At 37.4% G+C, this 27,753-nt stretch overlaps 1 protein-coding gene across 2 annotated transcripts in view; it reads left to right on the top strand.

Annotated features, from left to right (window-relative positions):
- The window catches only part of MRPS9 (mitochondrial ribosomal protein S9), a 56,913-nt gene extending 30,837 nt beyond the window's left edge, over positions 1 to 26,076 (top strand). The window contains exons 5-11 of one of the 2 annotated variants that reach the window (XM_025354885.1): positions 6,236 to 6,315; positions 15,162 to 15,247; positions 16,088 to 16,163; positions 18,562 to 18,730; positions 19,696 to 19,804; positions 23,280 to 23,449; positions 25,787 to 26,076. In XM_025354885.1, coding sequence (XP_025210670.1) covers positions 6,236 to 6,315; positions 15,162 to 15,247; positions 16,088 to 16,163; positions 18,562 to 18,730; positions 19,696 to 19,804; positions 23,280 to 23,449; positions 25,787 to 25,878 — 782 coding nt within the window. In that variant the 3' untranslated portion in view covers positions 25,879 to 26,076. Of the gene's footprint in view, positions 1 to 6,235; positions 6,316 to 15,161; positions 15,248 to 16,087; positions 16,164 to 18,561; positions 18,731 to 19,695; positions 19,805 to 23,279; positions 23,851 to 25,786 lie in introns of those variants that run through there. The other variant, XM_025354884.1, reaches the window with a different exon arrangement.
- The last annotated feature ends 1,677 nt before the right edge of the window (positions 26,077 to 27,753 follow it).

The raw sequence follows: 27,753 nt of genomic DNA, 5'->3' as shown, positions 1-27,753 counted from the left end.
ACCATATTACTGTTGAATTAAAGAGAAAATCAAAATTGAGGTTACAGACATGACAATGAAAACAGTTCCTATTAAATCCTATGGAATATGGACATTGTATTATACAGAGACAAGCATATATTTGTTAGAAATTAAGAAAGAATGAATATAAATGAACTAAATTTTCAGTTCAGGAAGCCAGAAAAAGAAAAATCGAATAGAGGAGCATAGCGAAGAAATTTATTTATTTATTTATTTATTTATTTTTATTTTTTTTTTTTTTGAGACAGAGTCTCGCGCTGTGTCACCCAGGCTGGAGTGCAGTGGCGCGATCTCGGCTCACTGCAAGCTCCGCCTCCCAGGTTCAGGCCATTCTCCTGCCTCAGCCTCCGAGTAGCTGGGACTACAGGCGCCCGCCACCACGCCCGGCTAGTTTTTTGTATTTTTAGTAGAGACGGGGTTTCACCGTGTTAGCCAGGATGGTCTCGATCTCCTGACCTCGTGATCCGCCCGCCTCGGCCTCCCAAAGTGCTGGGATTACAGGCTTGAGCCACCGCGCCCGGCCTATAGCGAAGAAATTTAAAAGAAGGGGTATGATAAACAAAACCATGTCATTCTTTGAAAAAGCTAGTGAAGTCAATCAACTTCTGGCAAATCTGGCCAGGGAAAAAAGAGAAAACATAAGAGGGCAATATTAAGAATTGTAAATAATAATATTCAGAGGGTAATTTTAAAGTATACAATTGTTATGGGTAACTTTCTTCTAACTTGAAAAATCTCTCAAGTAAGAATTGTTAGCGTTTATTGAAACAGAGTAGACCAGGCATAATTCTAAGTGCTTCCTATGTGTTAACTTACACTCTTCACAATAGGTTTATTAAGTAGATACTGTAATTTCCCCCACTGCACAGATGTAGGAATGAAAAGCACATGGAGTTTAACTTACCAAGGACATAACAGCCAGGAAATAGTTGAGCCAGAATGTAAAGAGGCCCAGGCAGTTGTGGCACACACATATATGTATGACCACCAGACTCAACTGACTCTCAGTCATGTAGTTGAAAGAATAATATAATTGCCACAGATGTCTTAATCAGGAGAGTATTGGTTAAACTGGTGGTCCCCAACCTTTTTGGCACTAGGGACCAGTTTTGTGAAGGACGATTTCACGGACCAGGGGTTGGGGGATGGTTTCGGGATGATTCAAGCTCATTACATTTATTGTGAGCTTTATTTCTATTATTACATTGTAAGATACAATGAAATAATTATACAACGCACTATAATGTAGAATCAGTGTGAGGCCTGGGCTTGTTTTTATGCAACTACATGGCTCCATGTAGGGGTGATGGGAGACAGTGACAGATCATCAGGCCTTAGATTCTCATAAGGAGCACGCAACATAGATCTCTTGCGTGTGCTGTTCACAATAGGGTTTGCGCTCCTATGAGAATCTAATGGCACCGTTGATCTGACAGGATGTGGCGCTCAGGCGGTAATGTGAGCAATGGGGAACGTCTATAAATACAGATGAAGCTATGCTGGTCTGTGGCCTAGGGGCTGGGGACGCTTGCTATAGAACCAAGTGCTCTTATTGTGAAACACTCACTCTGGTCCCAGTTGACCAGTCATGACAGCAAATAAAAATCAGTAGGAAAAAAAAAAAATCAGTAGAACCTGGTACCTGTCCGTGGTCCAGGGGTTGGGTACCCCTGTGTTAATCTAAAAGCTGCAGAAGTTATCAAAGGGCACCAAAGGTCTAATGAAAGAAGCCCAGGCCCAGAAGGTTTTGTCAGGAAGTTCTGACATACTTTGAAGGAGGATGTAACTATTGTTATCATTTAAACTGTTATAGAGCAGAAGAAAAGAATGAAACTTCCAAATTCCCTTCAGAGGCTCACACAATTATCAAATCTGGACACACATTTCATGAAAAAGAAACCTACAGTCTGTTGTCACCAAATAAAACACTAGCAAACCAAGTAAACTTTATATTAAGAGAATATACCAGAGGGCCTTTTTTCTCTCCGGGAAAATAAAAATGATTTATCTAGTTCTCTGTGTTGAGTCAAGATTAAAACATTTCAATAAATAAAAGTTAACAAAATTGGGCATTAATTTTTTTGGTAAAAACACAAACTAGAAATAAAAAGAAACTTTCTAGTTTGAGAAAGCCTATCATGACAAACAGAAACACATCAAATTTAAAATATATCAATAGATCCTGGTTCCGGAATAAGACAGGTACGTGCATACTCACCTCTGTTATTTGGCATTGTTTTGGAAGTTTTAACTAGCATAGTTAAAAAAAAGTGTGGCTTAAAAAGGAAAAAAGTATGAATTAGAAAACTGAAAGAAATTAGGAAAATTGATGATTATTCACGGATGTTATGACTGCCTGCTTAGAAAATGGAAAACCTACACTAAAAACTGTATTAGAATTTCACTAGACTACCATTATTTGGGTCCCTGAATTCAAAACATTTAAACCATGAATTGTTCTAAAAATTTAGAAAATGATACCCTCTTATACAAGCAGGCCACAGTGTAGTTACAGGGTGAAATGCTGATCCTGCAGAGATCATATGAGCATCCTGTCAGTTCATGACTCTGTGGCGGCCACATCTACACACAAAGAAATCAGTATGGGATGGCATGTAATGATGATCTAAGTAACATGATGGTCTTATTGGTAGCAAATGAATTGCAATCTTTCACTTCCTTTATGTATTTTGGCAGACAAGAACTGTTTTAAAAACACTGAATTCCAACTATATGAATACATATCTACATATTCATACAGACACATTCATATGTATATGCATGCATGTACCTCCTTTTCTCAATTCATTTAATGGTATGCTGAAAAATAGGCTGTATGCAGAAGATAACAGAGTTTGGTCAAGACTTTAAAAATTATTGTGTGTTTTTCGAGTTAAGAAATTCAAACTCTAGAACAGAAATAAAGTGGCTAGTTGAAGAATATACATACAGCTTTCAATACTTTTAAAGTAACAGATATTATGTCCTTAAATCACAAAAGCTAAAGGACAGAGATGATAAATTATTTATGTTGAAGTTAAAAATTTCTCTTTGACAAAGACACCAGAAAATTTGAAATGTGCCGGAGGTCTGATACCTAGAATAAATTACTCATAAATTAACAAAAACAGCTTACTAGAGAAATGAGCAAAGGAAAATAAGCAATTCATAAATGGAAAAAATTAAACTACCAGTAAACATTTGAAAATATCAGAGGTCAGAAATAACATCTTGTAAAACAATAATGAGAGGCAATTATCACCCATCAGATTGGAAATTGTAAATATTGTATCAGCAACAAATTGGAAAGAGTCTAAATGTTCATCACAGGGTGGCTAAATAAACTCATGCTGTGGAATAATATATAGGCCGTAAAAAGAGTGAGATAGAGCTAGTTGTGCTAGTAGAGGTGTAACATTGTTGAGTTGAAAAAGCAAGTAAAAATGGTATATGTAGCATAAATACAGTTTAATACCACTTTTATCTTTAAAAGACCCACACAGACAATCCTATTTCATGCAGGCATACATACGTAAATGCACAGAGAGTCCAGAACAATAAGCTCCCGCCTTGCTCTGCCAAAAGAATTTTAACATATGATCTGGGAAGTATGTGTTACTTGTGTAAAGTTACTTTTGTATTATAGATAACTGAATAGGGGAGGGCAGTATCAAGAGAAACAGAAACTAAAATACACAAATAAGACTTGCAAAATATATGAGATTTATATGGAGAATTATGATACTCAGTTAAAGATCAGAAGTGAAAATCTGAATAGTTGGAAAACTTCCATGGTTCTCTAAGGGAAGACAATATTCCAAAATTGCTGCTTTCTAAATTATTGATAAATTGAATATAATTTTACTTAAAGTTTTGGTACAGCTTTTGGGAGAAACTTGTCAAGTCTAATTGTGCAAGAAGCAGTGGTTAAAAATTTTTTTTTAAGTAATGAAGGGAGCTCATCATACCTGGTATCAAAACCCAGCAAAAAGCTCTGCTAATTAAAATGGCGGTTACTGACACAGAGTAGACAGACCAATGGGCAGAGTACTGGCAGCATATGTTTGTGCCTTACTTAGTTAATTCTAGGACTTTTTTTTTTTCCTCAAATTTTAATGTCTGACAGCAGGAAACACTTTACAATTTTTGTGAATATGATACATATCGTGGTTTGACAGTATTTTTTCTCTTTCTTTGTGATATATAGGATACATGATGCGGCATCTTAAAATCTATGATACCTTAGGTTCAGTGAAGTCAAGAGTGTGTGTGTGTGTGTGTGTGTGTGTGTGTATACACATTCACATATGTAATGAAATCAATCCCATGATATGAGACTCAACTCAAACATATCTCCAAGCTTACCAGTAGAGTCTTGTCTGCAACCATGATGTTTGTCTTTTTTTTTTATCACTTTCTGACAGACTAACCATACAGTGAAAATCAATTGCATAAGAAAAGAAAAATATTAGAAAATATGCTGGATTTGATTCATGAAGTCTATGACAATGATTTTGGAAAAGTGCTGAAATCATCCATAAGCCATTAGCAAATAAGAATTTGGTTTTTCAAGCTAAGTAGCCAAGCAAGACTTTCTTTTCAACATTTATTATGAAAATGTGGTCTTTGTTTCAGAAGAAAGACATCCTCCTATATAATACAGGTGGTATTTCAATAGAAAAGCCTGTCCGATTCAAAAAACTGTAGAGAGATAATGACTCTTTGCTGGACAAGATAGTTCTTGGATTTCTGCCTCACAAACATAAATTCCAATAGATTAAATATTTGAACATGAAAATAAATAAAAATTCCAGAAGAAATACAAGAAAATAATTTTAGAGAGCCCAAAGCCTTAAAGCATGTTTCCTCAGTGGGGGCAAAGATTGGTTCACGGGGGTGGGGAAACCTAGCTGTTACAATGGTTTGTGGCCCTCCGGTGGGCCACAGTATACATCAGCAGATGTGTAGTGTGCCTGTGGTATTAACATTTCATGGGGGGGGCTGCAATTAGGGAGAAAATGCCTATAAAGGATTCCTTCATGGGATGAATCATGAAAAAAACAAGTCACACTGCCATAGAGGAAAAGCGACAGATTTGACTATTTACATATTTTAAACTTCTCAATTATGAAAGGTAACGTAAGTAAAAGTAAAAGGCAAGTGACGGCCTGGGGGAAAATAGTTTACAACTTCTGTAATGGACCAAAGAGTATAATCTGCTTCAGAGAAGCATCTCAACAGAGATAGCATGGGCAGAGGACACAGAGTTAGCATTTGTCTTGTTTCTTAGACTAACACCACTTCTCAGTTTGCTTGGTGGTGGTTAGTTAGATGTGAATGGTCATGTGTATTCCAGAAGGAATTGCACCCAACACCTTTTTGAGGCCCTTCTGTTGTCGATGTTTTACACTCGGAGGTGGATGACCACAGGGTTGAAACAAATGATGTAGCATAGAAAAATACATTCGTGGCCGGGCGCGGTGGCTCAAGCCTGTAATCCCAGCACTTTGGGAGGCCGAGAGGGGCGGATCACGAGGTCAGGAGATCGAGACCATCCTGGCTAACACGGTGAAACCCCATCTCTACTAAAAAATACAAAAAACTAGCCGGGCGAGGTGGTGGGCGCCTATAGTCCCAGCTACTCGGGAGGCTGAGGCAGGAGAATGGCGTAAACCCAGGAGGCGGAGCTTGCAGTGAGCTGAGATCCGGCCACTGCACTCCAGCCTGGGCGACAGAGCGAGACTCCGTCTCCAAAAAAAAAAAAAAAAAAAAGAAAAATACATTCGTTAGTTTTCATCTTTGTTTGCCTGTTTTAGATTCTCTGAATGTACTGCGTTGTTTATCAGTTTTCCCTTCTAAAAATATGGGAGGGCATTATGTGTATAGCCAAGCCTAAATTTTTTTATTCTAACAAGATGATTTTGGCTATTTTATAAGCTTTTATTTGAAACAAATTACAGAAATTCTCATAATTAATATTTAGTAATTTTTAAATTAAATGTAAACATTGTTTTATGTTAATGGTATGAAATATTAAATATCCTAAATATTTGCATATAAATATGCTAAACTAAATATCAAAATTCTAAATGTTGGTGATTTTTGTATTTTTTGTTACTCAATTATAAATGTGTCTCCTAACTGTGGTTAAATGCAGCTATTTGGTCTGTCTCTGTGTATATTTTTATTTGTTTTCATCTGGCTATTTTATCAGCAATCCAGTGGGGAGAAGATGGCCGTCCATTTCACTATCTCTTCTATACTGGCAAACAGTCATACTATTCATTAATGCATGTAAGTATATTGCATTTATGATCAATAATACAAGCTGTAAGCTACAAAACTAGTTATACTGGATACTGTTCTCAGCTTCAGAATTTACCTAGTATTTTATAATGGGCAAAAATAAGACTTCTAGAGGTAAGACAGTATGTTGATGAAATGATTTATATTAATTCATTTTGCTAAAGATAAACTTTATAGAATTTATATCAGAATGGTTTGTCTTTAAAATGCTTTTACTTACAAATTGAAATCATGTTGGAAGATAGATGTTCAGCTCAATTATATAGTGTGTGCATGTGCTTCCAGGGTATGGAAGGAGGAGGCCAAGTGTATGATGCTGTCAGGGGCTCTGAGGCATTTGCCTTGAAAAAGAATCAAATGGTTATTTCTCATTTGTTTTTTATTATTTATATACAATTTTTGCCTTTCATAGATTAATGCAGTGGACGAGCCTAGAATTTGGGCCCCGAAACAACCTAAGAAATGATTTTATTACAGTTTGACTTCCAACTGCATTTAGGGTGCTGTGAACAATTTTTGTTTTGTTTTCAGAACTATAAGTATCTGATAGTGTGCAAATTTGGAAGAGTTCCCCAGAATTGCTGTGGAAAAAAAGGCCGGATGCCAATATTCTGTTTTTATTTTTAGAACATGATATCAAGTTCTATTTTACTCGTTATATGATTTTTTTAAAGTTTCAGAAATATTTATTGGGCTTCCCCCATCTACAGTCAGATTGCAGTGGCTTGAATCAGTGCACACATTTACTCTGCTTTTTAGAATTATCTGCTGTTTATTTGTGCTCCACAAACCCAAAGGACAAAATTCCCACTTGTCAGGTACATTTATTTCTTGGGGAAAAAAAAGAAAACCTTCTTTTCGCTTTTTGTTGACCTTGGGCAAATGAGCTTCTTGCCCTGGCAGAAATGAAATGAATGATAAATGTAGAGTGTGTCTTTGCTGAGTAATGGAGCTGCGGCTGGGGCTCCGGCTCGTAGAGGTTCTCTCCCGCACAGCCCGAGGCTGCCCGAGGACCCCCGCTGTTCATTTAAATAGGTATGTCAAATCTGCCTCCAAACGCCGCCGGTTTGATCTGTGGTAATATTTGTGAAGGTTCCATATGGACTTGAGCCCCCTGCAGTGCTAAGAAATAATGTACAACGCTTCATGGTGCAGACGCAAATTTTCTCTGAAAAGGGATGCAATGCTGCGTTTTAGCTGTCGGAGGGGATGATGGAGCTGACGCGCTAGGCCTGTCAACTTGTTACACGGATGGGTTGCACGCAGCGAAGCTGTGGAAAATCTGTGCCTTTTAACTTTTCTACTTAATCACGGTTGTAGCATTGCCTTTAGACTGTATGCTACATTAATTCTCTTCCTGCCTTCTGCCTTTCATCCCAAGTTTCACGGAAAAAAGTAAAGCATGCAGGTCTTGTAGAGGAGCCTTATCAAACAGCTGTCATCTGACATGCCATTTGCATTTGTTTCGGCTGAAACTGAGCAACCCAAGGGCAAGATATTTTGTTGCATTCCATCATAATGAGGAAATTACACATCCTATAAGAGACCTAACTTTTTTTTTTTAAGTTTGTTTTTATGTTTTAAAAAGTATTGTTCAAGAAACTGATCAGTTTCTAAGTGGATAAAATGTTACCATACTCTCTGACTAAAATGTCAAATGATATCTGATTAATAAACATTCTTTGTTTTTGAGTAATTTAAGTTTTGTTATGGATCAATAGAAGAGTCCTTTGGACTTTTCTATTTTAGTGCAATGCAGTAATTTCTAAATGTATGCCCTATGCATACATTTCAGCATTATGTATAGCAGGTGTTATTAATTACAGCTGCAGTCACACCAGCCTAGTTTCCCAGATAACACATATCACGATCACCTGCCGGAGATACTGAGACTTTGAAATAGTGACGAAATGTTCATCATTCACCCTACAGAAGCGTTTTTGTAGTGGCCAGGCACTGCGTAGAAAGTCAAGCTATAACACTAGGAGCCATCTCGCCTGTCTGCACTCTCTTTGTTCTGCCTGGTCTTGATGGTGAGGGGAGCCGTCCCCTTCCCACCGTGAGTGATCACAGGACGGCCGTCCCCACTGCGGCACGGGAGGTCGCCCCTGAAGACTGTGGCAAGCTCTAAAGACTTGGAAATGAATCCTTGTTGCTACCATTTATTTTCGTTGATAGAATTTTTTCCCTATGTGACAGGGTAACAGACACTAAGCCAAACTGTTTTTCCCACGTCGTTGCCCAACTGTAATTGTGTGAGGCCCGGATGCCATTGGCCAGGAGTTGTGACAGGAAAACACATCTAGAGCCTGCGTGCAGTTGGCGTGAGGAGACCCTTCTAATGCCGATTAACCTTTCTTATCCTCCTTAAAGATGCCAAATCTTCTTTTGAGTATTTGGTGACTGTTTGCATATGAAGCATATATATTACGTTATAGCAGTTAATAAAAGATGGCGCTGATGCACCTTGCAGTTAAGATCAGTGTATGATGCTTTAGTGGGTCCTGTTTCCAGTTGACCTGTATTTAGTCTGTCCACTTTCTGTGGAGAAATGGGGAGGTTTTTGAGGAAAAATGGCCATGAAATATAAGATACAGTTTATTGTTCCTGCCCAGAAATGAAGCGTGATAGGAAAGTATAAAGTGAAGGGGGATGTGCTGATCCGTGATGTTCTCACGTTTTGGAAACGTGCCACACTCCACAGGTTCACTTGCAGGGCACTTGGGCCCCCATTTTCCTATGGATATAATGATCCGCATGTCTTCAGGTTCCTGGGAAAGTCGATTAAAAACTCATTTATTTTACACTAATAAGATGTATGTATATAATGAAAAAAGTATAAAACCATAGTAACAAATAATTTCTTAATAAAAAGTAATTTAAGAAGAAATAAGAAACTTCCTGAGTTTCTGAAAGCATCATTGAGTACCATGAAGGGATCCCCTGCATGGTGGCTTTTTCACCAAAAATGGATGGCTTCCCATTTCCTTAATGTCCATTTAACTAGTAGAACTTGTTTGCTTTTCTGACATGATTTAGGGTTTTAGGTTTCAAGAAAGAGAGAAAGAATAAAGTTTCCTGAAACAATTGAGCAAAGGTGTAAAGGAGAGGGAAGAACGTTAAAGAGTATATAGATGTCTGTGTAAAAAATAAAATGCTATACAGCAAGATAACCGAGTTGTGGCTAGCCTAGGTGAAGACTGTGGGGAGTGGAGAAAGGACTAGGCTAGAGAGTGGGCTGCCCGTTGGATCCAAGGCTGTAAACCCCACCAGTGTTACCCCCTTTCCCACAGCAGCTTGGGCCTGTCCAGGACAACCAAGCTGGTGACAAAGGCCGCAGCCTTGGTGGTCATGGTTCAATTTCTGAAGGTCCTTTAATTTGAAGAAAAAAACATTTACCAATATGTATGTTTCTGGAAAAAAAAAAATTAAAATTCACTCACTAAAAGTAAGTTGAAAATCCTTTAAAACTCATAATGGGAGGGGATTATTTAACTCTGAAGTGGTAACCCTTTTGTAAAACGTGACCCATTAAGTCAAGGCATGTCTGTAACCCAGCTCTTCCCAAAGTGCTTTCTGCAGAATACAAACTGTGAAATATTCTTCAAGAAAGAGGCTCTGAAGTGTTCGTTTAGGAATGTTACATATTGTGTACTGGGGAACTCTAACAAGGAGACACTTAGTAGAACCCAAGCTCTGTGAAGTCCTTAAGTAAAGAAACACGTTACTTTCACACTCTGCTGCTCAAACCCAGTGGACTGTAGAACACTTTCTACTCCAAACCCCTTTTGATGTCCCACGAGACCAGTGCTTGGGGAGGACGGTAGTACAGAATATTGAAAACTCTATACATTGTCATTGTAGGCATTACTTGCATTAGATAAATACATTTTCTCAAAAGAGAGGTTAATAAAGTCCCAGTTTTAAGACTGATATCAGCCCCAATACCTTAAGCATTTATTGACGTTTTACAAAAGCTCCCCTCATCTCAGTCTTTAAGAAAAGGAAGGTATGCAACTCTAAACACTGCACTAGGAACTTAGCATTGTGTAGAAACTTCATTTATGTTTTAGAACCAGTTTTACAGTAAGCAATTCAATATTTTCAAACTTTTTCTTTAAACTGAAGGAGTTACATAGCCACAGATGAAATTTATATGTAAAATGAAGGGATAAGTAGTAAAGTTTAAAATGTGAGAGAAAACCAGGTAATTCTAATCCTTATAACTTATTAGGTTCGTTTGTAAACAGGGTTCATTTGCCTTGTGAAAGAAGCTCCTGGCATATTTGGAGAATCTCTGGTTCATTTTAAAGGACTTCAGTAACCTACTCGGTTCTTAAAGCCTGGAAGCAGCCCCAGAAGTGTGCTGCTTCGTTATGTGAAGATTCCAGACTCTTAGCAGAAGTCCTGGAGTCCGAGTATCACAGAATTCTTACTTAGTTCAGATGTCTCTAGATCGTCTTTGTGACCTTGCTGAAAACTCTTGGATGTAGTGCTGTCTTTTAAAATGGAATTAAAATAGTGACCCTTCTCACAGTGAGGTCTTGCGGAATAACTATAACTATGTAAAGTGCTTATTTTTTAAAAAGCTACAAACTGGTGCTAAAATATATTTGCATGCTGTTTTAAGACTTTCCTTGACAGCAGGAGTTAATTCAGTAATTAATTCAGCAGTCGAAATTGCTGTTCTAGAGGTATCTTTAATGTACATTTTCCTCCCATATGAATAATTACCATTGTATATCTGGTATGCTCCAAGTGTACCAATTAAGAAAATTAATTTTTTAGAAAAGGATTCAGCATATTATTGTCTCTGTGTTGGTTTTAATTAGATTACCTCTTTGTAATGGTATACTTATTATAATATATGATGGGGCTTTAATTTGAATAGTAAAAATATATGCTGTCTGAGTTACAAGAACTTTCAGGTCATCACTCCTGCGTGTGGACTTCCCTAGAGTCCTTTTTCATATGATCCATCTTGAGATGACTTTCTTTGTATGTTGAATGGCATTTACATGATGTGCAATCTATATAGTATATTGTACTGTATTCACAAAGTAATACCAAGAGTCTACAACAGAAGTATGTCACTTGGAACTTGAGATATATAGCGTAAACCTCTCTTAGTTAATGATAAACAGATTATATTTATATTTGTTGATTTGATTTTGTATATGCCAGCAGCCAAAAAATCGAGGAGATTATTTAAGAAATGATTTTCTGTGATTTCTTTAACAAACACAAATTTTAAGTCAGTTACTTTACTGTTACTATATAGTATCTAAGATAATTACTATTAGTTACTATTTATGTTGTGTACCAAAATACAACAGACTTTTTCTATATCACCTCCCCATGAAATGTTACTTGTTTACACTTCCTAAAATTGGAATTTCCACATGATTTAATAGAACCAAAACAGATTTCAGAAGGATACTAAAAATCATAGTGCTCATGCTCTCAGAAGGGTTTAGATTAAGCATTTCTTTTCTGTAACCTGAGCATCTGGTATTTTCAAATTAGGCACCTTCTAAATTTGACTCATACATTATGGAAATCTGATGACACGAGGGGTGGATAGGCTTGCTTTGATTTTATGAAATATTAATCATAGCTGTGATTAATGATTCAGCATTTCACATCTGGGTTATTTCTGTCATATTTGAAAATTACACTGTTAAATACAGTATATAAACTTAGTGTAGGTGGGTCATACTAATTCTCTAGTGTCCCTTAAAAATTAAGTGGAAACTTAACAATATACCAGAAGCTACCAGTGGTAATCTGTGATGTTGACAGTTCTTGGCATATTTTATACCCTTAAGGATTTTTTTGATGTAAATTAGTACACCTCTCTTCAGGGAGTTGAAGCTATAGAATCTACTTTCCAGAGAACTGTTGTCTCTAACTAACCAAGGTAGAATCTTAAGAGTGGTTTTATTATGCAAAATAGAAAGAATAAATGGAAATGGTGCACCAGTAAAATTGTTTATTTGACTCTTGAAAGCCATACCTCACCCCCGCTATCATTCTTGACCATTACTATAGGTCAGGCACTGTGCTAAGTACGTACTTTACATATATTTTCCTATTTAAAGAAGTGTATGGAGTGGTTTAATGGGCATTATGTGATTTGATGGGTTGCAATCATCAAATTGTAAACATTTGCCACAAATGAATCGAATTCACCGTGTTTGAAATCTGACATGTCCTTTTCATGGGTTGTTTTCTCCTCTTCCACATTTTTTTCTGACGGTTTTATTTGTACCATTTATACATTGTTATGGATCTCAGTACAACATTAGAAGGAAATGGCATCATGGAAGAATACTTTAAGAAAAATAAGGATTTAGAGTAAAAATTGCTCAAAAGTCTTTGGGAGATGACAGCCTATCCTTTGACTTAAAACTTACGTACAAGATAGGTTGATTGTTGTTATTTTAGTTGACTTAATTATTTCAGAAAATTAAGTAAGCCCTTGTAAGCAGAGGAGGGTAGTAAATTACTCAGCAGTTTACTACTATTGCTGGCATTCTTTTAAGTTCATATATTCTTCACTAGTTTGAAAGATAGACTTGCACTCTCTGAATCTCAGGACTCTGGACCCGGCAGCTGAGAGGCTCACTGTAGTGTCCTTACCAGAGCGCCCCGATGGAGCCACAGTCTCCTGTGGTCCAGCCTGCTGACAGGCTGTGCTGGGTGCACAGTGGCGTGCTGTTTGCCTGAGTCTGTCCATTTCATATAAGTGGGGAGCATTCATTTTTTTGGGGGGTGGTGGGGGAGTTCTTTATTTGTTCAGCTCATTTGAGAATTGCTTCTAGAAACAGGTGCATTGAAATTTTTCTGATATACTATCCATTTGAAGTCCCAACCCATTATTTTAGCCTTTAAAAGTGAGTTAAAAGTACCCTAACCACAGTCAACAAGGCTTACCAATTCTTGGGAGATAAATTGGAAACTTGTACTTTCAGTTGAGTGACAGGGATATATGTATGTGGATATATACCCCTGTTTTTCTATATGTGGATGGTTTGTGGTTTTGCTTTAGGGTGGACAGTTGGCTTTTGTTTGCTTTTTAATTGTCAAATACATTCCTCTGCTGCTGCAGGTGATGGATGTGTACTTGGAATGTAGTTGTAGGGACAGTTACACTTAATATGAATACTAGGATTAAATTAACTTCATTTGACCCTTTGCTATTGTGTTGAACTAGATTCTCTATAGTTCTTAGAATGTACATTTCTAGCCAGTCTAGGCTTGGATGCTGCTGCTGCTGCTGCTGCCGATCTAGGGACTGCACTTTTAGAATTGCTGAGCTAGAGTGATGGATTTACTTTCAATTTGAGATACTCACGTCCACTGGTAATGTCTAGCTCACCACCAGTTTTGTAGCTTCTAAGTGCTGTTTCTTCTTTTTGTCTCTGCTTCTTTTTTTCTTTTCTCTTCTAAACTATCAATTCTACTACCCTTAATGAAAAACAAAGCCAAAAACACTTACCTGAATCTCCCCAGCCAAAAGGAATGAATTTTTACGTCCTTATTCACTGAGGAGTCCTACCCATTGAGTATTATATCAGCTTTTCTCACCTATGTTACAAAAATTCAAAGGCTTAGTCTGTCCTCCCTCCCTCCCTCCCTCCCTCCCTCCTTCCCTCCTTCCTTCCTTTGTTTCCTTCCTTCAGTTCCTGAAAACAGGTTGCAGAGTGAAGACCGTGCTGAAATGCAAGCACTAGTAAATATCATGACGGGGCAAAGGGACGTTTCTCCTACACTTAGATAAAACTTTATCAGCAACATTATGAGGTAATATGGCAGTCTAATCAGAGTCCACAAGAAGTTGCCCCTGAAAACTTGAAATTATTAAGACTGTTTGAAATATGGATTGACATCTCTTATCAGTAACAAGGTGTATCTTCTGAGATTTGCTGATACTAGAAGGTATCATGATTAGCAAAAAAAAAAAAAAAAAACAAAAAGTAAATTTATGTCATCTCTAGCTCATTCTTTTAAAATGCCTATCTGCTCATTGGGTATTAGTATGGTAGGTTATGTGTAAATTATAAATGAATAAATACAAATGTATTGAGTGTTTCAAAAAGTTAAGTTTGCTCAGGCAAAAGCTGTACTGTTTTGCTTATTGTAAACTCATTGCCTAGAAAATACATTTCATTGATGATCCTTATTGCTGGATTATTGCTTTTTGCAAGTTCTAACAAAATGGCAAACTTCTACTTCCATTGTAATTTAACAAGTGACATACATTCACAGATTTTTTTAGGAAGTAAATTAATAGGAAGAAATCAAATAAATATAATAGAAGCTCTTTTTAAGATAAAAACTATATGATAAGGACTTAAATATTATTTAAATATTAAATAAGTAGTAAGTTGTATTAAATAATACATAAGTACCTGTAAATACCATGTATTTTACTGGATAATTCTCTAAGTTTAACGTACACATTGCCATATAAATTAATGATTTTTCCGAAGGAAAGGGAAAATCGTTTAAGGTTTTTGGTTTTTTTTAACCAACCTCACTGAAGTAGAGTTGTAAAATTTTTATAGAGTTATTTTAAAATCAGCTAAAGTTAAGTGTGCTGTGATGTATGACACTAAATTCTCATTGAAATTACTCTATCATCCTTTAGTTTAAATGAGAAATAGTGTTATTAAAAGCATTTTCAGTTTTATTTACTCTGCAGCTTGATTCTCTGAAGAGGAGGACACCTTAGGAAGTACTTACAGGAGAAAACTATAAAATATATCAGAAGTTATAATGTATCGTTGCTCTTAATTTTTAGTATGTACTGTATATTTTATTTGCCATAGGATGTATATGGAATGTTACTCAATTTAGAAAAACATCAAAGTCAGTTGCAAGCCAAAGATCTGCTTCCAGAAAAAACTGAAATCAGGTAAGCTCTTTTCTTGCGTTAAAATATAAATAAAATTTGAACTAAAAACATGCCACTCATTGGTATTTTTTTAGACATACCTGAAGCCTAAAATTTGTTCAGTATTTTATCATTAAGCATTAAGATTAGGGTTCAAAATAATAGGTGGTTTTTATTTAGGAGAAAGCATGACTTGAAGTTATTTTTATGTCATTTTTATCCCAGATTTATATATGATAGGATATTTAATTACTAGACCTGGATATGATGCCCTCAGAATTTTTATGTTTATAGCTACACATTTATTTAGCATTTGCATGCTTTAATTTTTTACATTTTATTTTTATGTTTTGGTTTCTGCTTCCATTTGGCAAACAGCAATAGATCAGATCCATCCAACTGATCAGCCAGTGTGAAACTTTGGCCTATCTATTCAAGATTTCTTCCATAAAGGAAGAACACCTTGTTTAAGTTAAGTTAAATGCACTCCTGTCCCTTTAGTTGGACTTGCTACCGCATTAGTCTATTGACAGGTTAACGTTGTATCCATAACATCTTCTTTGAAGTAAGTTATACGGGCACAATTTTAATCTTTAAGAAATCTGGTGGGCTTTTAATACCAAATGAGTTCCATAGTGGCATATTTAACTCTTAAAACATTTGCTAGAGTAGATACCTTTTCTAAAGTAGATTGAGGAAATGGAACGTATGTCAAAAATAGTTTAGTTGGGTAAAATTACTGCTATATAATATAAAAACTTATTTCCAAATCACAAAATTGCTACTATATGTGGGATCTTTTGTGATATAACTCTAATTGCATGACTAATTAAAAAGAGAATATATGTGATATTTTAACAGAAACCTGATTGGCAGCAGATGGCTGATTAAGGAGGAACTAGAAGAAATGTTAGTGGAAAACCTGTCAGATCAAGATGTAAGTAATTAATCTTTTTAATTTAAGGGGACCTGTGCCATAAGAATGCAGACAATTGCTGTATTTAGGATCCTAATAGTAGTGTTCCTCAAAGCAGGTGTTCCTAAGATGATTTTTCTTTCTATCTTTAAAAAAAAAAAAAAAAAATTCATCACTGATTTCTGCCTTGGGATGACCTTATCTGTGGTCAGGAGGTGCCTTGTCGAGTCTCCAGGTCCTCCTCTCATAAGTGCCCTCATGTCCTGTGCCAGTTGTTTTAGGGAAGCACAGCAGATGTTGTTTGATCTCCTTCTGTAAGGCCAGTAGCTAATTTTACAAGCTGATAGTAAGTGTAAGGAGTCATTATTGGTTAACTTGAAAAGGGATGCAGCACATGGTTACCTTCACGCAATTTACTGTTTACCTTGTGCGCCATATCTGTAAGGTCAGTGGTTTTTATCTTGGGATCTGCAAACCACCTCTATCGGAATCCCTTGAAATGCTGGTTACAAACTACAGAGTCCTAAGCCTCACCCCAGATCTAGCGCAGTCTCTAAGGGGTTACCCAGGAATCTTTTTAACAAACTTTCCAGATGAATCTTATACCCTATAAAGTTTGTGACCCCCTGCTTTAGGTCTTATTTTGTTAAATGTTCTACTATATCAACATTATCACAGGACAGTTGATGTCTTAAACATTTCGATGTTCCAAATTTATTACTTTCTGGAAGATTTACCCAATCTATGAATTTATGAATTTTTCAATTTCATAAATTTTTCCAAGATGGAGTTTTTCTTTGATGGTGGTGGCTAACATTGTTAGTACTTTGCCACCATATATAGATTTTAAGTTATGTACTTGAATTGTTCTTTTTCTCATTTAATGTATTATAGAAATTAATGATTTGGAGAAGTTGCAGTTTGCTTAAACAAAGTGTCGGACATTTGGTTAGTGGTGGATCCAGTGTTAATTTCTAATATCCTAACTTCCAAGTACTGCTGTACTTGAATTCAACTGAAAAATCTCATTTTTCGTTACGGAGTAATTTCATTACTTCCTCTGTTTCTGGCTGCTTTGATTTTTTTTTTTTTTTTTTTAAATAACTTAGGTATTCTTTTTTCTGCTTTGTAATATCCCAAGAACTTTAATGCAGGTGTACAAGTATGAAAACAAAGGAAACAAGTTATATATGATACTTTGTACTTTGGGGTATTGGATATCAGAAGAAATCCTGATGTTTATGGCTGGTATCGAGATGAGGGACGTGGAGGTGGTCAGTGACTTCTTAACCTAGTTCAGAAGCAAGGCTGAGTTCCACCCGTAGTGCCCCTTTGTAGGTGCAAAAGTAGTCATTGAGAGTCTGTGAGATGGAATCGAGAGAGTAGCTAAGCACAGAACGTCCATATGGGTGACTGGAGAGGAGCATGGAACTCCGTCCACCCAATATCCTAGGTAGCTAAATGTTTCACCCTTACTAGAAGAGTGCCTTCTCTTTCATTACGTCATAGGAAGCTGGAGTCGAAGTAGTTCTTTTAATATTAATCTTACTGGTGAGATTTTTAAAAATTTCAAACTATTAATGGCAGATTTTTACAATAAAGGCAATAGTGACAAAGATGAGTATGATATTTAAGGCTGACAAAAAACATAAAGAAGGCTATCAAAGACTGAGTTTCACAATCCATATTAACTAAGAATCTCAAGCATTAGTTGTTTCCTTCTCCATAAACACTTTAGAGTGATTATTCTGGCTTCTAATTTTAAGGGGTTAATTCCAAGTTGTTTACTTTCTAATCACATGTTCAAGAACTATTAAAAAAAATGCACACAGGAGCAAGGATAATTTATTTCAAGAGGTTGCCCTTTAAGTCAAGTATCTCTTGAATTTTTAAATAGCTTGATTGTTCAGTTTTAAAGGAAATCATAAACATTAAAGTAACACAGCTTGAACAGCCAAAGATATATTTGCCAAATGTATTATGAAATATAATTTAAGAGGTACATTTTCTCAAAATCAAACTCTTTCCATATTACTATACATAACTTACTTGAAATTATTTATAAAGCTCCACTTGATACAGTTCTAATAAAAGAGTGGAAATTACACTTGAAGATCATCTAACTACTTTTTGAAAGTGAATTTAAATCTAAATTTCATAATCATAATACAGAGAAATAGATTTTTCTTTGAATGATAAATCTCTTTGTTTCTTGAAAGAAAAGATTTGGCACTAAAGATACGCAGGAAAAGTGATGCATCTGCATGCTGTTTTAAAAGCAGCGTGAAGATGCAGAAGTGTCATCCTGTCAAAATTCATCAGGAAAAGCAACATTGGAAAGATCAAGGATGCAAAAATAGAAAAAATTTAGCAAATGCAATTACACTTGCACCTTCTAATGAATTTTTATTGTCTGCAGTATGTGAAACTCATTCAGCTGCTAGAAAAGTTACTGACATCGCGGTGCGGTGCTGCTGAGGAAGAATTTGTGCAGAGGTTTCGAAGAAATATAGCTGTTGGATCAAAAAAACAGCTGATTGAACCTGTACAGTATGACGAGCAAGGAATGGCCTTTAGCAAAAGCGAAGGTAATGACGTTCTGTGGAGAGAAAATAAATTCAGTGAAGGTTGAAAAACTACAATTATTTTTTATTTGCTGTTGCTCTCTGTTATCCGTTAGATTTTTTATTTATTTATTTTTGCTACTGTTACATTGGATTTCCTAATTTTTAAGATTCTATTGAAGTTTTCAAAACTGAACTTTATAATATCCCAAGAAAAAAAATGTGGATGCATACCTATACAGTCATATTAACACTTTTTATTTTCACACATTTATATTATTAAATCTTTTAATTTTCACATTTTAAGCTGCTAGAATTGGCACAATATTTATAATAAAGTTTTCCTTGCAAAAAATGAAAATGCTCAGTGCATCTGCATATCCAATGCCGAAACTATGTAATATGAAAACTTCACATCCCTAACTCACATTATTCTTGTTCAGAGCCGTTAGACGTAGTCCAGCTTTGAAGACGTGACCTATTAAAATGTTTACAACTCTTAAAAGGTTTCTCATCACTGTCGTTTTTAACTACTGTGGTGTTTTCAAAGAAATGTGACCTTTCCTGAGTGTTTTTTTATTTCTACTAGTAATATTTCATCGTACTATTTATATATTTCTCAAACTTATGTTGTTAGATATATTCTTACTGTTTCTGAAAGAAGAACGCTGTGTAAATTGGTTGTGGATTCTCGTAAGTAAGCGAAATGAATATAAATTACTTTCTTGGTTGTTCAAACTAATTTAAAATCATTGTAGTGTTTCTAAAATGGAATTGAAGAACAAAATTACCCCACAGTGAGCTTTATTGCATCTGTTGTGGTGTAGTTTACCTGCTTTATTTTGGTTTGACTTGAAATAATAGTTATAGGACCTGCTTATATACAGTGTTGTATATTATTTTGGGGAAACAAATTCTAATGTAGTTTTACCTGTCTCAAAGCACAGGTCTTCAAGATATTTACTAATAGGAATTTTATATTTTTGAAGGTAAAAGAAAGACTGCAAAAGCAGAAGCAATTGTTTATGAACATGGAAGTGGGAGAATAAAAGTAAATGGAATTGATTATCAGCATTACTTCCCCGTCACACAGGACAGGTTCGTTTTGGGTTTTGGTTTTTTTGTTTTTAAAGGAAACATGCTTTATGATACATCATGATCATTTAAGAACGCTTGTGATCTTCTAATTCTGTTTATCTGAATGATTATTTCTCTTTACCAATGTAACATATCAAACTAGCTAATTGAAGCTATTTTTTAAAGCAGCTTCCTGATTTTTTAAAAAGCATCTCTAGAATTCCTCATTAATTGACTCTTACTCCCCTTTTCATCAGATCCTACTGCAGTTTGAGTAGTCTTATATGTAGCTTATGTTCTGAAGTGCAGACTGTGCCAAAACATGAGAAAGGTAGATTTCCACCTTCTAGTTTGGGGACAGGTGTGCACAAAACAATCACCACAAAAACCAGCCTTGGCACTTAAAACTGACCTAAGCCACTAGGCAAGGAAAAGTGCAAGTAATTTCTTGTGGCTTGTGTTTGTTTTTCTGATCATAAATATTGGAAAAATTCTGCTTTATCATTTTGGATTTTTTTCCTATTCAGAGGAATGTGATTATATGTATTGAGCAAGCAAAGAAACCTGGCATTTATGGGTTAAAGTAAGAACTCATCAGGCTTTTCTTAGTTCTGGGTGCTAAATATGGCAGTTTTAATTTTTAAACTTTGTATCCTATGGAGAAATAGGCATTAATCATACATAGATACTACAGCTCTTCTAATCTAAATATACTCATCTCAGAACTCTCTCTGACTTGCTATATAAAGGCCTCTTCTTGATATGGTTCTTATTTTCCCAGTAGTTACTGTCATTATCCACGAGTAACAGAAGTTTGGTATGATTAGTTCCTCCTTTCCTAATCCTTCTCCTGTTTCCCGCATGTCTTACGGTATTTAAGGTCAAAAGGGCTAAAGCTCTTTTGATACCAATGCTGATGTAGGCAAAAGAGGAACCTCCTAATACAGTGTAAGCTTCTGGACGCAATCATTACTTTAGGATGTGTATGTTTATTTTATTTGTGTGTGCCTGTGTCAACAAGCAGTGGATTCTTAACTCCATTTAAGATGAATTAGTTCTGCTATTATCCTCACAGGGCAGGGGATGGAGGAAGCTTTTGTTTCCCTTAGGAAAAGCCAGAGAGAAACCCATACTCCGGGGGCTGATAACTTTAGCATTGGGAACTGTAGGAGGAATGTCCTTTAACCAATAACCTGTCTGTTGATTTGTATTCAGACGTAACTCCTGATGATTTAACAGCAAGTCTCAGTTATGGCTTGATCTCATAATGAAATTACATTCTTAGATCTTATTCTTTGATTTGAATTCAGTGGCTATTTACTAAGGATCATCTGTTTCTCCGGTCTTGTTCTGGGCATTGTGAAGATATCAGAGATATTTGAGATATGATTCCTATTGGCAAGAAACTTCCTACATGGTTGGGAAGCCTAAGGCTAGTCTTGGTGGGAATGGGCACCTACAACTATTTTAAAGTAGTTGTCGGGATTTAGGGCAGCCACGTCAGGAACTTACAAATCAGCAGTGAGGTGACCATTGACTAATAGGAAGACTTGCGAACCCGGAATCAGGGATCTTGATTGGAGTTCTCTCATCACCTAACACACAGTTAAGTGGGTTAGCCATGTAAGTGAAGTTACAAGGGAGGCTTCTGGACAGCTGTTTGTTTGGGAGGTTAAACGCTTACCCGGCTTCATTTTTAAAATTTTATGATTCTTTAACAAATGCTTATATAAATAAAGATAAATAAAGAGACTTCAATTAAAATCTAGAAAAATAGATTTCTTAATGTAATTACTAGTTATATAACTGAGTCATGGACCCAGATGGTTAGGTAAATGCAATAGTGGAATTAGATTTTCAGTCTGTAAATTTTCTTTTTTTTTTTTTGAGACGGAGTTTCACTCTTGTTGCCCAGGCTGGAGTGCAATGGCGCAATCTTGGCTCACCACAACCTCTGTCTCCGAGGTTCAAGCGATTCTCCTGCCTCAGCCTCCTGAGTAGCTGGACAGGCATGCACCACTATGCCCGGCTAATTTTGTATTTTTAGTAGAGACAGCGTTTCTCCATGTTGGTCAGACTGGTCTCAAACTCCCAACCTCAGGTGATCCACCCGCCTCGGCCTCCCAAAGTGCTGGGATTACAGGCATGAGCCACCGCGCTCAGCCTAAATTTTCTTTTATATTCACTTTTTTTTTTTTTTTTTTTTTTTAAGAGACAAGTCTCTTTATGTCACCCAGGCTGGACTCAAGCTCCTGGGCTCAAGCAGTCCTCCCACCTCAGCCTCTTGACAGCTTGGACTGCAGGTCCCCAGCTGAAATTTTCTTTAGTTATCATAGTATATTAATAGCTACTACTTATAATACTGTTTTTATAACTTATGGCTACTTTTTATTTGGTTTCTTGGAAGCATTTGTTCAAAAAGACAGTATAGGTTTATGGGTTTTTTTGTTGTTGTAGGAGTTATGTCATCCCTAGATCGTATTGTTATTAATTCCGATTTGCTGTGGCTTTTGAAAGTCATCTTTTGCCCATCTGCATGTGATTATTTTACTAGTGTGGTATGAAGAATAGCACTTGCATGTCCTGTCCACACCTGTGTCTCAGCTTAACTGTGTTATATAAACTTTATTTTGGGTCCAGAAGCTACAGTGTCAAAGAAAGCAAATACAATATAATTGAGCTTTTCTGAATAAAAGTGTAGCAAGATATTAAGGCAAAATAGCAAAATCAAAGTGCTTGACAAAGGTAATGGTGAACATCTTCCCTAGCGTGAAAATGGTATTCAACAAATAACTTGTTGAGTTGAGCAAGAGCAAGTCCAGGGCCATGTTCTGTCTGTGGTGCCTGCCCCAGGGTCTCGTGGGCCCTGACCAACCCTGAGAGAGCAGGCCTGCCAGGGGTTGTGTAGAATGTCAACCTGGCCCCAGGAAGGTAGCAGGACCCTGTGATTTAGAGAACTGTAAGAATATTGGGAATATGCGTTTGGTGTCAGGGAAGTGCAAGGTCGAATACAGTTTTAGAAACTTTAAAAACTAACCATATCAAGATGAGCATTATACAGATAAATTTATAGTATATTTAGGGAATCCAAATGACATTTGATAATTGTTTGGGAAGGCCTATTGATTTTATATCTGATCATTCAATCCAGAGACATTAAATTCAGTTGATTAATGGAGTTCCCCAACTGTAAGACTTCTTTACGAAGTTATTTTCAAGCTTTGCAAAGATCTTCTGAGATAAAGGGGATCAGCAAACAGTAAGATAGAGTGTACTGCTATACCCAAGAAAAAGAAAGAAACCTTACAACTCTCAGCAAATCATTCGAAATGTCAGAAATGTGTTTCTATATCTTGGTAAAATGGATTGAGAAGTGTGGAAAGTATAACAGTGGCATGCAGAATATTGTTTTTATGAATATTCAGAATTTCAGTTGTTTACATAATTATGTATCTTTATAGTAAATGTAACCACATTTTCTTGTGCTGTGCTTTAGAGAACAGCTGATGTTCCCTTTCCACTTTGTGGACCGGCTGGGAAAGCACGATGTGACCTGCACAGTCTCAGGGGGCGGGAGGTCGGCGCAGGCTGGAGCGATACGATTGGCAATGGCAAAAGCTTTGTGCAGCTTTGTCACCGAGGACGAGGTTGAGTGGATGAGACAAGGTATGAGTCTAGGTGGGACGGGCATGGTGGCCCAATACTGGCTATACATGCTCATCGGTTTCTTGTACCAGTGCCTGAAGTTCATGAGAAAATACATAGTTACATATGTAATATTTCCCTTCGCTATCTTCTTTCTTGCTACAGAACCAACAGTATTTCTCAGGTTTGATTTCTACAAGGTGAGCTTGAATTAGAAAAAGGGGAGAACTGCCCGCACTGATTATTTGAGCCCTGCTAAAATGTTCAGTTCCAAGCTCAGGGAAAAGTTAATTTTGTCCTTAATGCATAACCTTTTGTCCAGCTTAACAAAGTGCTTAGCTTAGTTATATTTAAGAGACAAATTGCTTGTTTTTGTTTTATCAAGAAATGTGTGGGTGTTTTGTTTTTGAAACAGTCTCTCTCTGTCACCCAGGCTGGAGTGCAGTGGTATAATCATAGCTAGCTGCAGCCTCAAGCTTCTGGGCTCGAGCAATCCTCCTGCCTCGGCCTCCCAGGTAGTTAGGACTATGACGTGCACTAGCAAACCCGGATAATTTTTGTGTATTTTGTAGAGACTGCGTTTTGCTATGTTGCCCAGGCTGTTCTCGAACTCCTGGCCTCAAGCAATCCTGCCTTGGCCTCCCAAAGCACTGAAATTACGTAGCATGAGCTACCACACCTGGTCTGTCATCGAAATTTGTAATAATTGTTTGGTTAATGATAAAGTTCTTTGAGTATTTTGTTTTTGTAAGTTATTGGAGGTTTCCATTTTTTCCCATTGCGGTGTTTGAATTTTCTTTTACCCTACTCTGTGTAACCCTGTTACCTGAGCATGAATACAAGAGTCCCTGTGTAATGTGAAAAAGGATGGGCAGTTGATTCTTTCATTAGGGTACTGCTTTAGCAGTTAGAATAAATCAGGGAAGTTTGAGCTGAAGACTATCTTCGCACTGTTTGTGAGAAGAGGAAAGCACCGTGTGTGCTGTCAGCCAGCTGCATGGTCCTGAGCAAATCACTTAGCACCGAAGTTCATAAGCTCCTCCTCTGGGCGAGAAGGATGGTCTCTGGGCACCAGACCTGCTAGTACAAGCCACTGGGGTTCAATAAAAACACTACCTATGGCTTAGGCTACTTAATTGCTTAAGGTTCTTAAAAATCCATTTGCTTATAAGCAATTTGTCATCATATGGGATTCATATCTAGTCATTGAAGTAATTTGCTAGAACCTTAACAATTTGATTAGTTTGAGCTCCTGTGCATATCTGAAAGTAATAAAGCATTCTTACTTACAATTGAAGCTAGAACTTAGGTCTTGTCTGTATTTTGTCAAATACCGCTGTTTTATTCCATGTATGTCCTTTAAGTACAAGCAAGTGTAAAAGCTTACGGGTATGTAATAAATAATTGAAGTGTTGCTATATGTACATTAAATGGTCCTTAATAAAATACCCAACCCTTGTATACAGTAAGAGGAGTGCTAACGTTGGAAGAGTGAAAAAGACAAGGAAAAAGTACATTTACATATTTATAAAAGCAATGTAAGAGCTTTCCCATCAGTGGTATTCTTGGAATCTGTGGTCCTTACTAACTTACTATAGCTGCAGCCACTGCTGGGCTCTTCCGTGTGGGCCATAGCTAGGAGTCACCCCAGCAGTTGCCTAGAAACATACTCTCACTCCTGATGACTGGGAGAATGACAGTTTCCTGTTTCAACTGACTTTATTCTTCTAGAAGAAACTGCCTGTGCTGAGAATACAACTCTAAAACTTATCTTTTAGATTCTAAAACAAACAAACAAACAAAAAAACAGGGAATATTATGGCATAAATTAAAATAATAAGTTTCCTTTGTTAAATGTTTGACAAGTCATATTTGTATGTATATGCATATTCATGTAAACTGTTAATAGATGATATCTAAGTACTTTCTCATACTTCACCTTTACAGTAAGTTTTTCTTCTCTGCCTCTTGTCTCCATTAAAACTCTGGCCTCTGCAATAGTAAGTGTGCAGGTTAAGTTCCTTTACAGTGAATAGTGACCGCCCCCACAAGAGCAGCTTTATCTCGCTTAGATGAGGCCAGCTGAAAAGCCAAAAGGGAACCATGATTCTTACAAGATAAGGAAAGCAGGTTTAAATAACGGAACTGGTGTTTGTCTCAGAGGTTGGAAAAATATCCTCAAAGAGTGGAAGCAAACTGCCGTCACGAGGTTGATACTGGGCTGGTCAATTACTGGGCTGGTTGCTTTCCTCTAATTTTTTTTCTCAGACAACAGTACGTATAAATTCACGAACCTGCTTTTCTTCCTGGCAGCGTGCATATTAATGGTTCCTAAAGGCTTCTGTTTTTATGCTGCAGCCGGACTCCTCACTACTGATCCACGTGTGAGAGAACGGAAGAAGCCAGGCCAAGAGGGATCCCGCAGAAAGTTTACCTGGAAGAAGCGCTAAGGGTTTGTTTGCTCCCAGGAAAGAAGAGGAAGAGCTGTGTATGTGCGCTGGCACGTGGCAGACACAGAGGAAACAGTGACTGCCCAGCATGAGGGCAGTACTGTCAGAAATTTCTTTGAGTTGTGAGATGGATTTATTTTTAAATGCTACTTTGTAAAGGTGACCTTTAAAAAATAAAAGAAAAAGAAGAATGTTAGTCTTATTCTGCCACTTTATTTTTCTTAACTTTTTCAGAAGATAGTTTTAAGAAGCATAATTCATAGAATCTGGCATATTAGACCTGAAAGGAATATTCAGCAATATATAGTTGAGTTACCTCATTTTGCAGACAAGAAGGCTAAGCCCCCAAAATTAAGCAACCAACCAGAGCCATACTGTTGGTACTTTTCGTGCTAGAGCTAGACTAGCACTCACTTCCCCTGATTCTGTTGCTTTCCCACTTGGCAATTGTCACCGCATATTCTTCAAAATGAGAGGTGAGAGTGCTCGCTCAGAAGAATGAAGTAACTGGAGTCGGTCAGGAGCTCAGCGGAGCCAGGGAGCTGAGCTGCCAGGTGTGGGAGGTGCTGGTGCAGACAACAGCCAAGTGAAAGGCACAGCCGAGTCTGTCTGTGCTCACTCGCTGCAGGAATACGAGCAAGGCTACAGCAGAGAAGGCACCCCTGCCCCCTATTTTGGATCAGTTTTGTTTTGGGGGTATTTAAAAGTTGTTTTATTGTGTATATTTAAGGTATACAACAGGATGTTTTGATACACATTTACAGAGTGAAGTGATTACTGCAGTCAAGCAAACTAGCATAGCCCTCATACAGTTTCCTATGTGTGGGTGTGTGGAAAGAGCACCTAAGGTCTCTTCTCATTTCCAGCATACAATAGAGTGTGATTCACTGTCGTCCTCATGTTGTACGTTACGTCTCTAGACTCACTCGTCTTACGTAACTGCAGCTGGGTACCTTTTAACCTGCATCTCGCCCTCCTCCACCCCCTGCCTCTGGTAATTACAGTGCTACTCTGTGCTTCTATACATTTGACTTTTTAAGACCCCACAGCTAAGTGAGATCTTGCACTACTTATCTTTCTGTTCCTGGCTTACATCCTAGTGTCCTCTAGGTTCATCCATGTTGTGGCAAATGGCTACATCTCCTTTTTCAAGGTTGAATAGTATTCCATTGTGTATCTATATGCCACAGTTTATTGAAATAATTGTGGATTCCATTTTGGATCAGCACAGATGTGGAGAAAAGTGGCTTCAAGCTCCCGTTCCCCAGGAAGTCTCAGCTGAGGTGCCTGAGGGAGGACTGGCTGAAGGGAACAGATCCCTCTGAATGAAGGCACCCAGCCAGGAGTGCACATAGCTCTGGAAGAGCATGGACTGCGGGAAGTGGGCTGAGTCCTTGACTGCAGCCCCCAGAACCTGTCGTGCACTGGCTATGCACAAGTCAGGGCTGGGGAGTGTAGCTTGCCCCCGTGAGGCCCACCAGGCAGTCTTTATGATTGACCATGGTTTGGCATGAAGGATCACACATCGGTGTTCGACCAGGAGCTAGACTCCTCAGTCATAGCTAAGCGTTCAATTGCGTTTTGCTCTAGGATTTCTAAAGTACCTTAAAACGAAGAAGCTTTGGCATTTTGACTCTAATGCAATTGTGCAGTAGGTTTTTGAGGGGGGAAAGAGGCAGTTGGTGACGGGTACTTTAAAATCCATTTCAGGCCAGGTTTGGTGACTCATGCCTGTAATCGCAGCACTTTGGGAGGCTGAGGCAGGTGGATCACTTGAGGCCAGGAGTTCAAGACCAGCCTGGCTAACATGGTGAAACCCCATCTCTACCAAAAAATACAAAAATTAGCTGGCTGTGGTGGCATGTGCCAATAGTC

Source organism: Theropithecus gelada, chromosome 13 (assembly GCF_003255815.1).
Source record: "Theropithecus gelada isolate Dixy chromosome 13, Tgel_1.0, whole genome shotgun sequence".
Lineage (NCBI taxonomy): Eukaryota > Metazoa > Chordata > Mammalia > Primates > Cercopithecidae > Theropithecus > Theropithecus gelada.
This window is presented reverse-complemented; position numbering and strand designations above follow the sequence as displayed.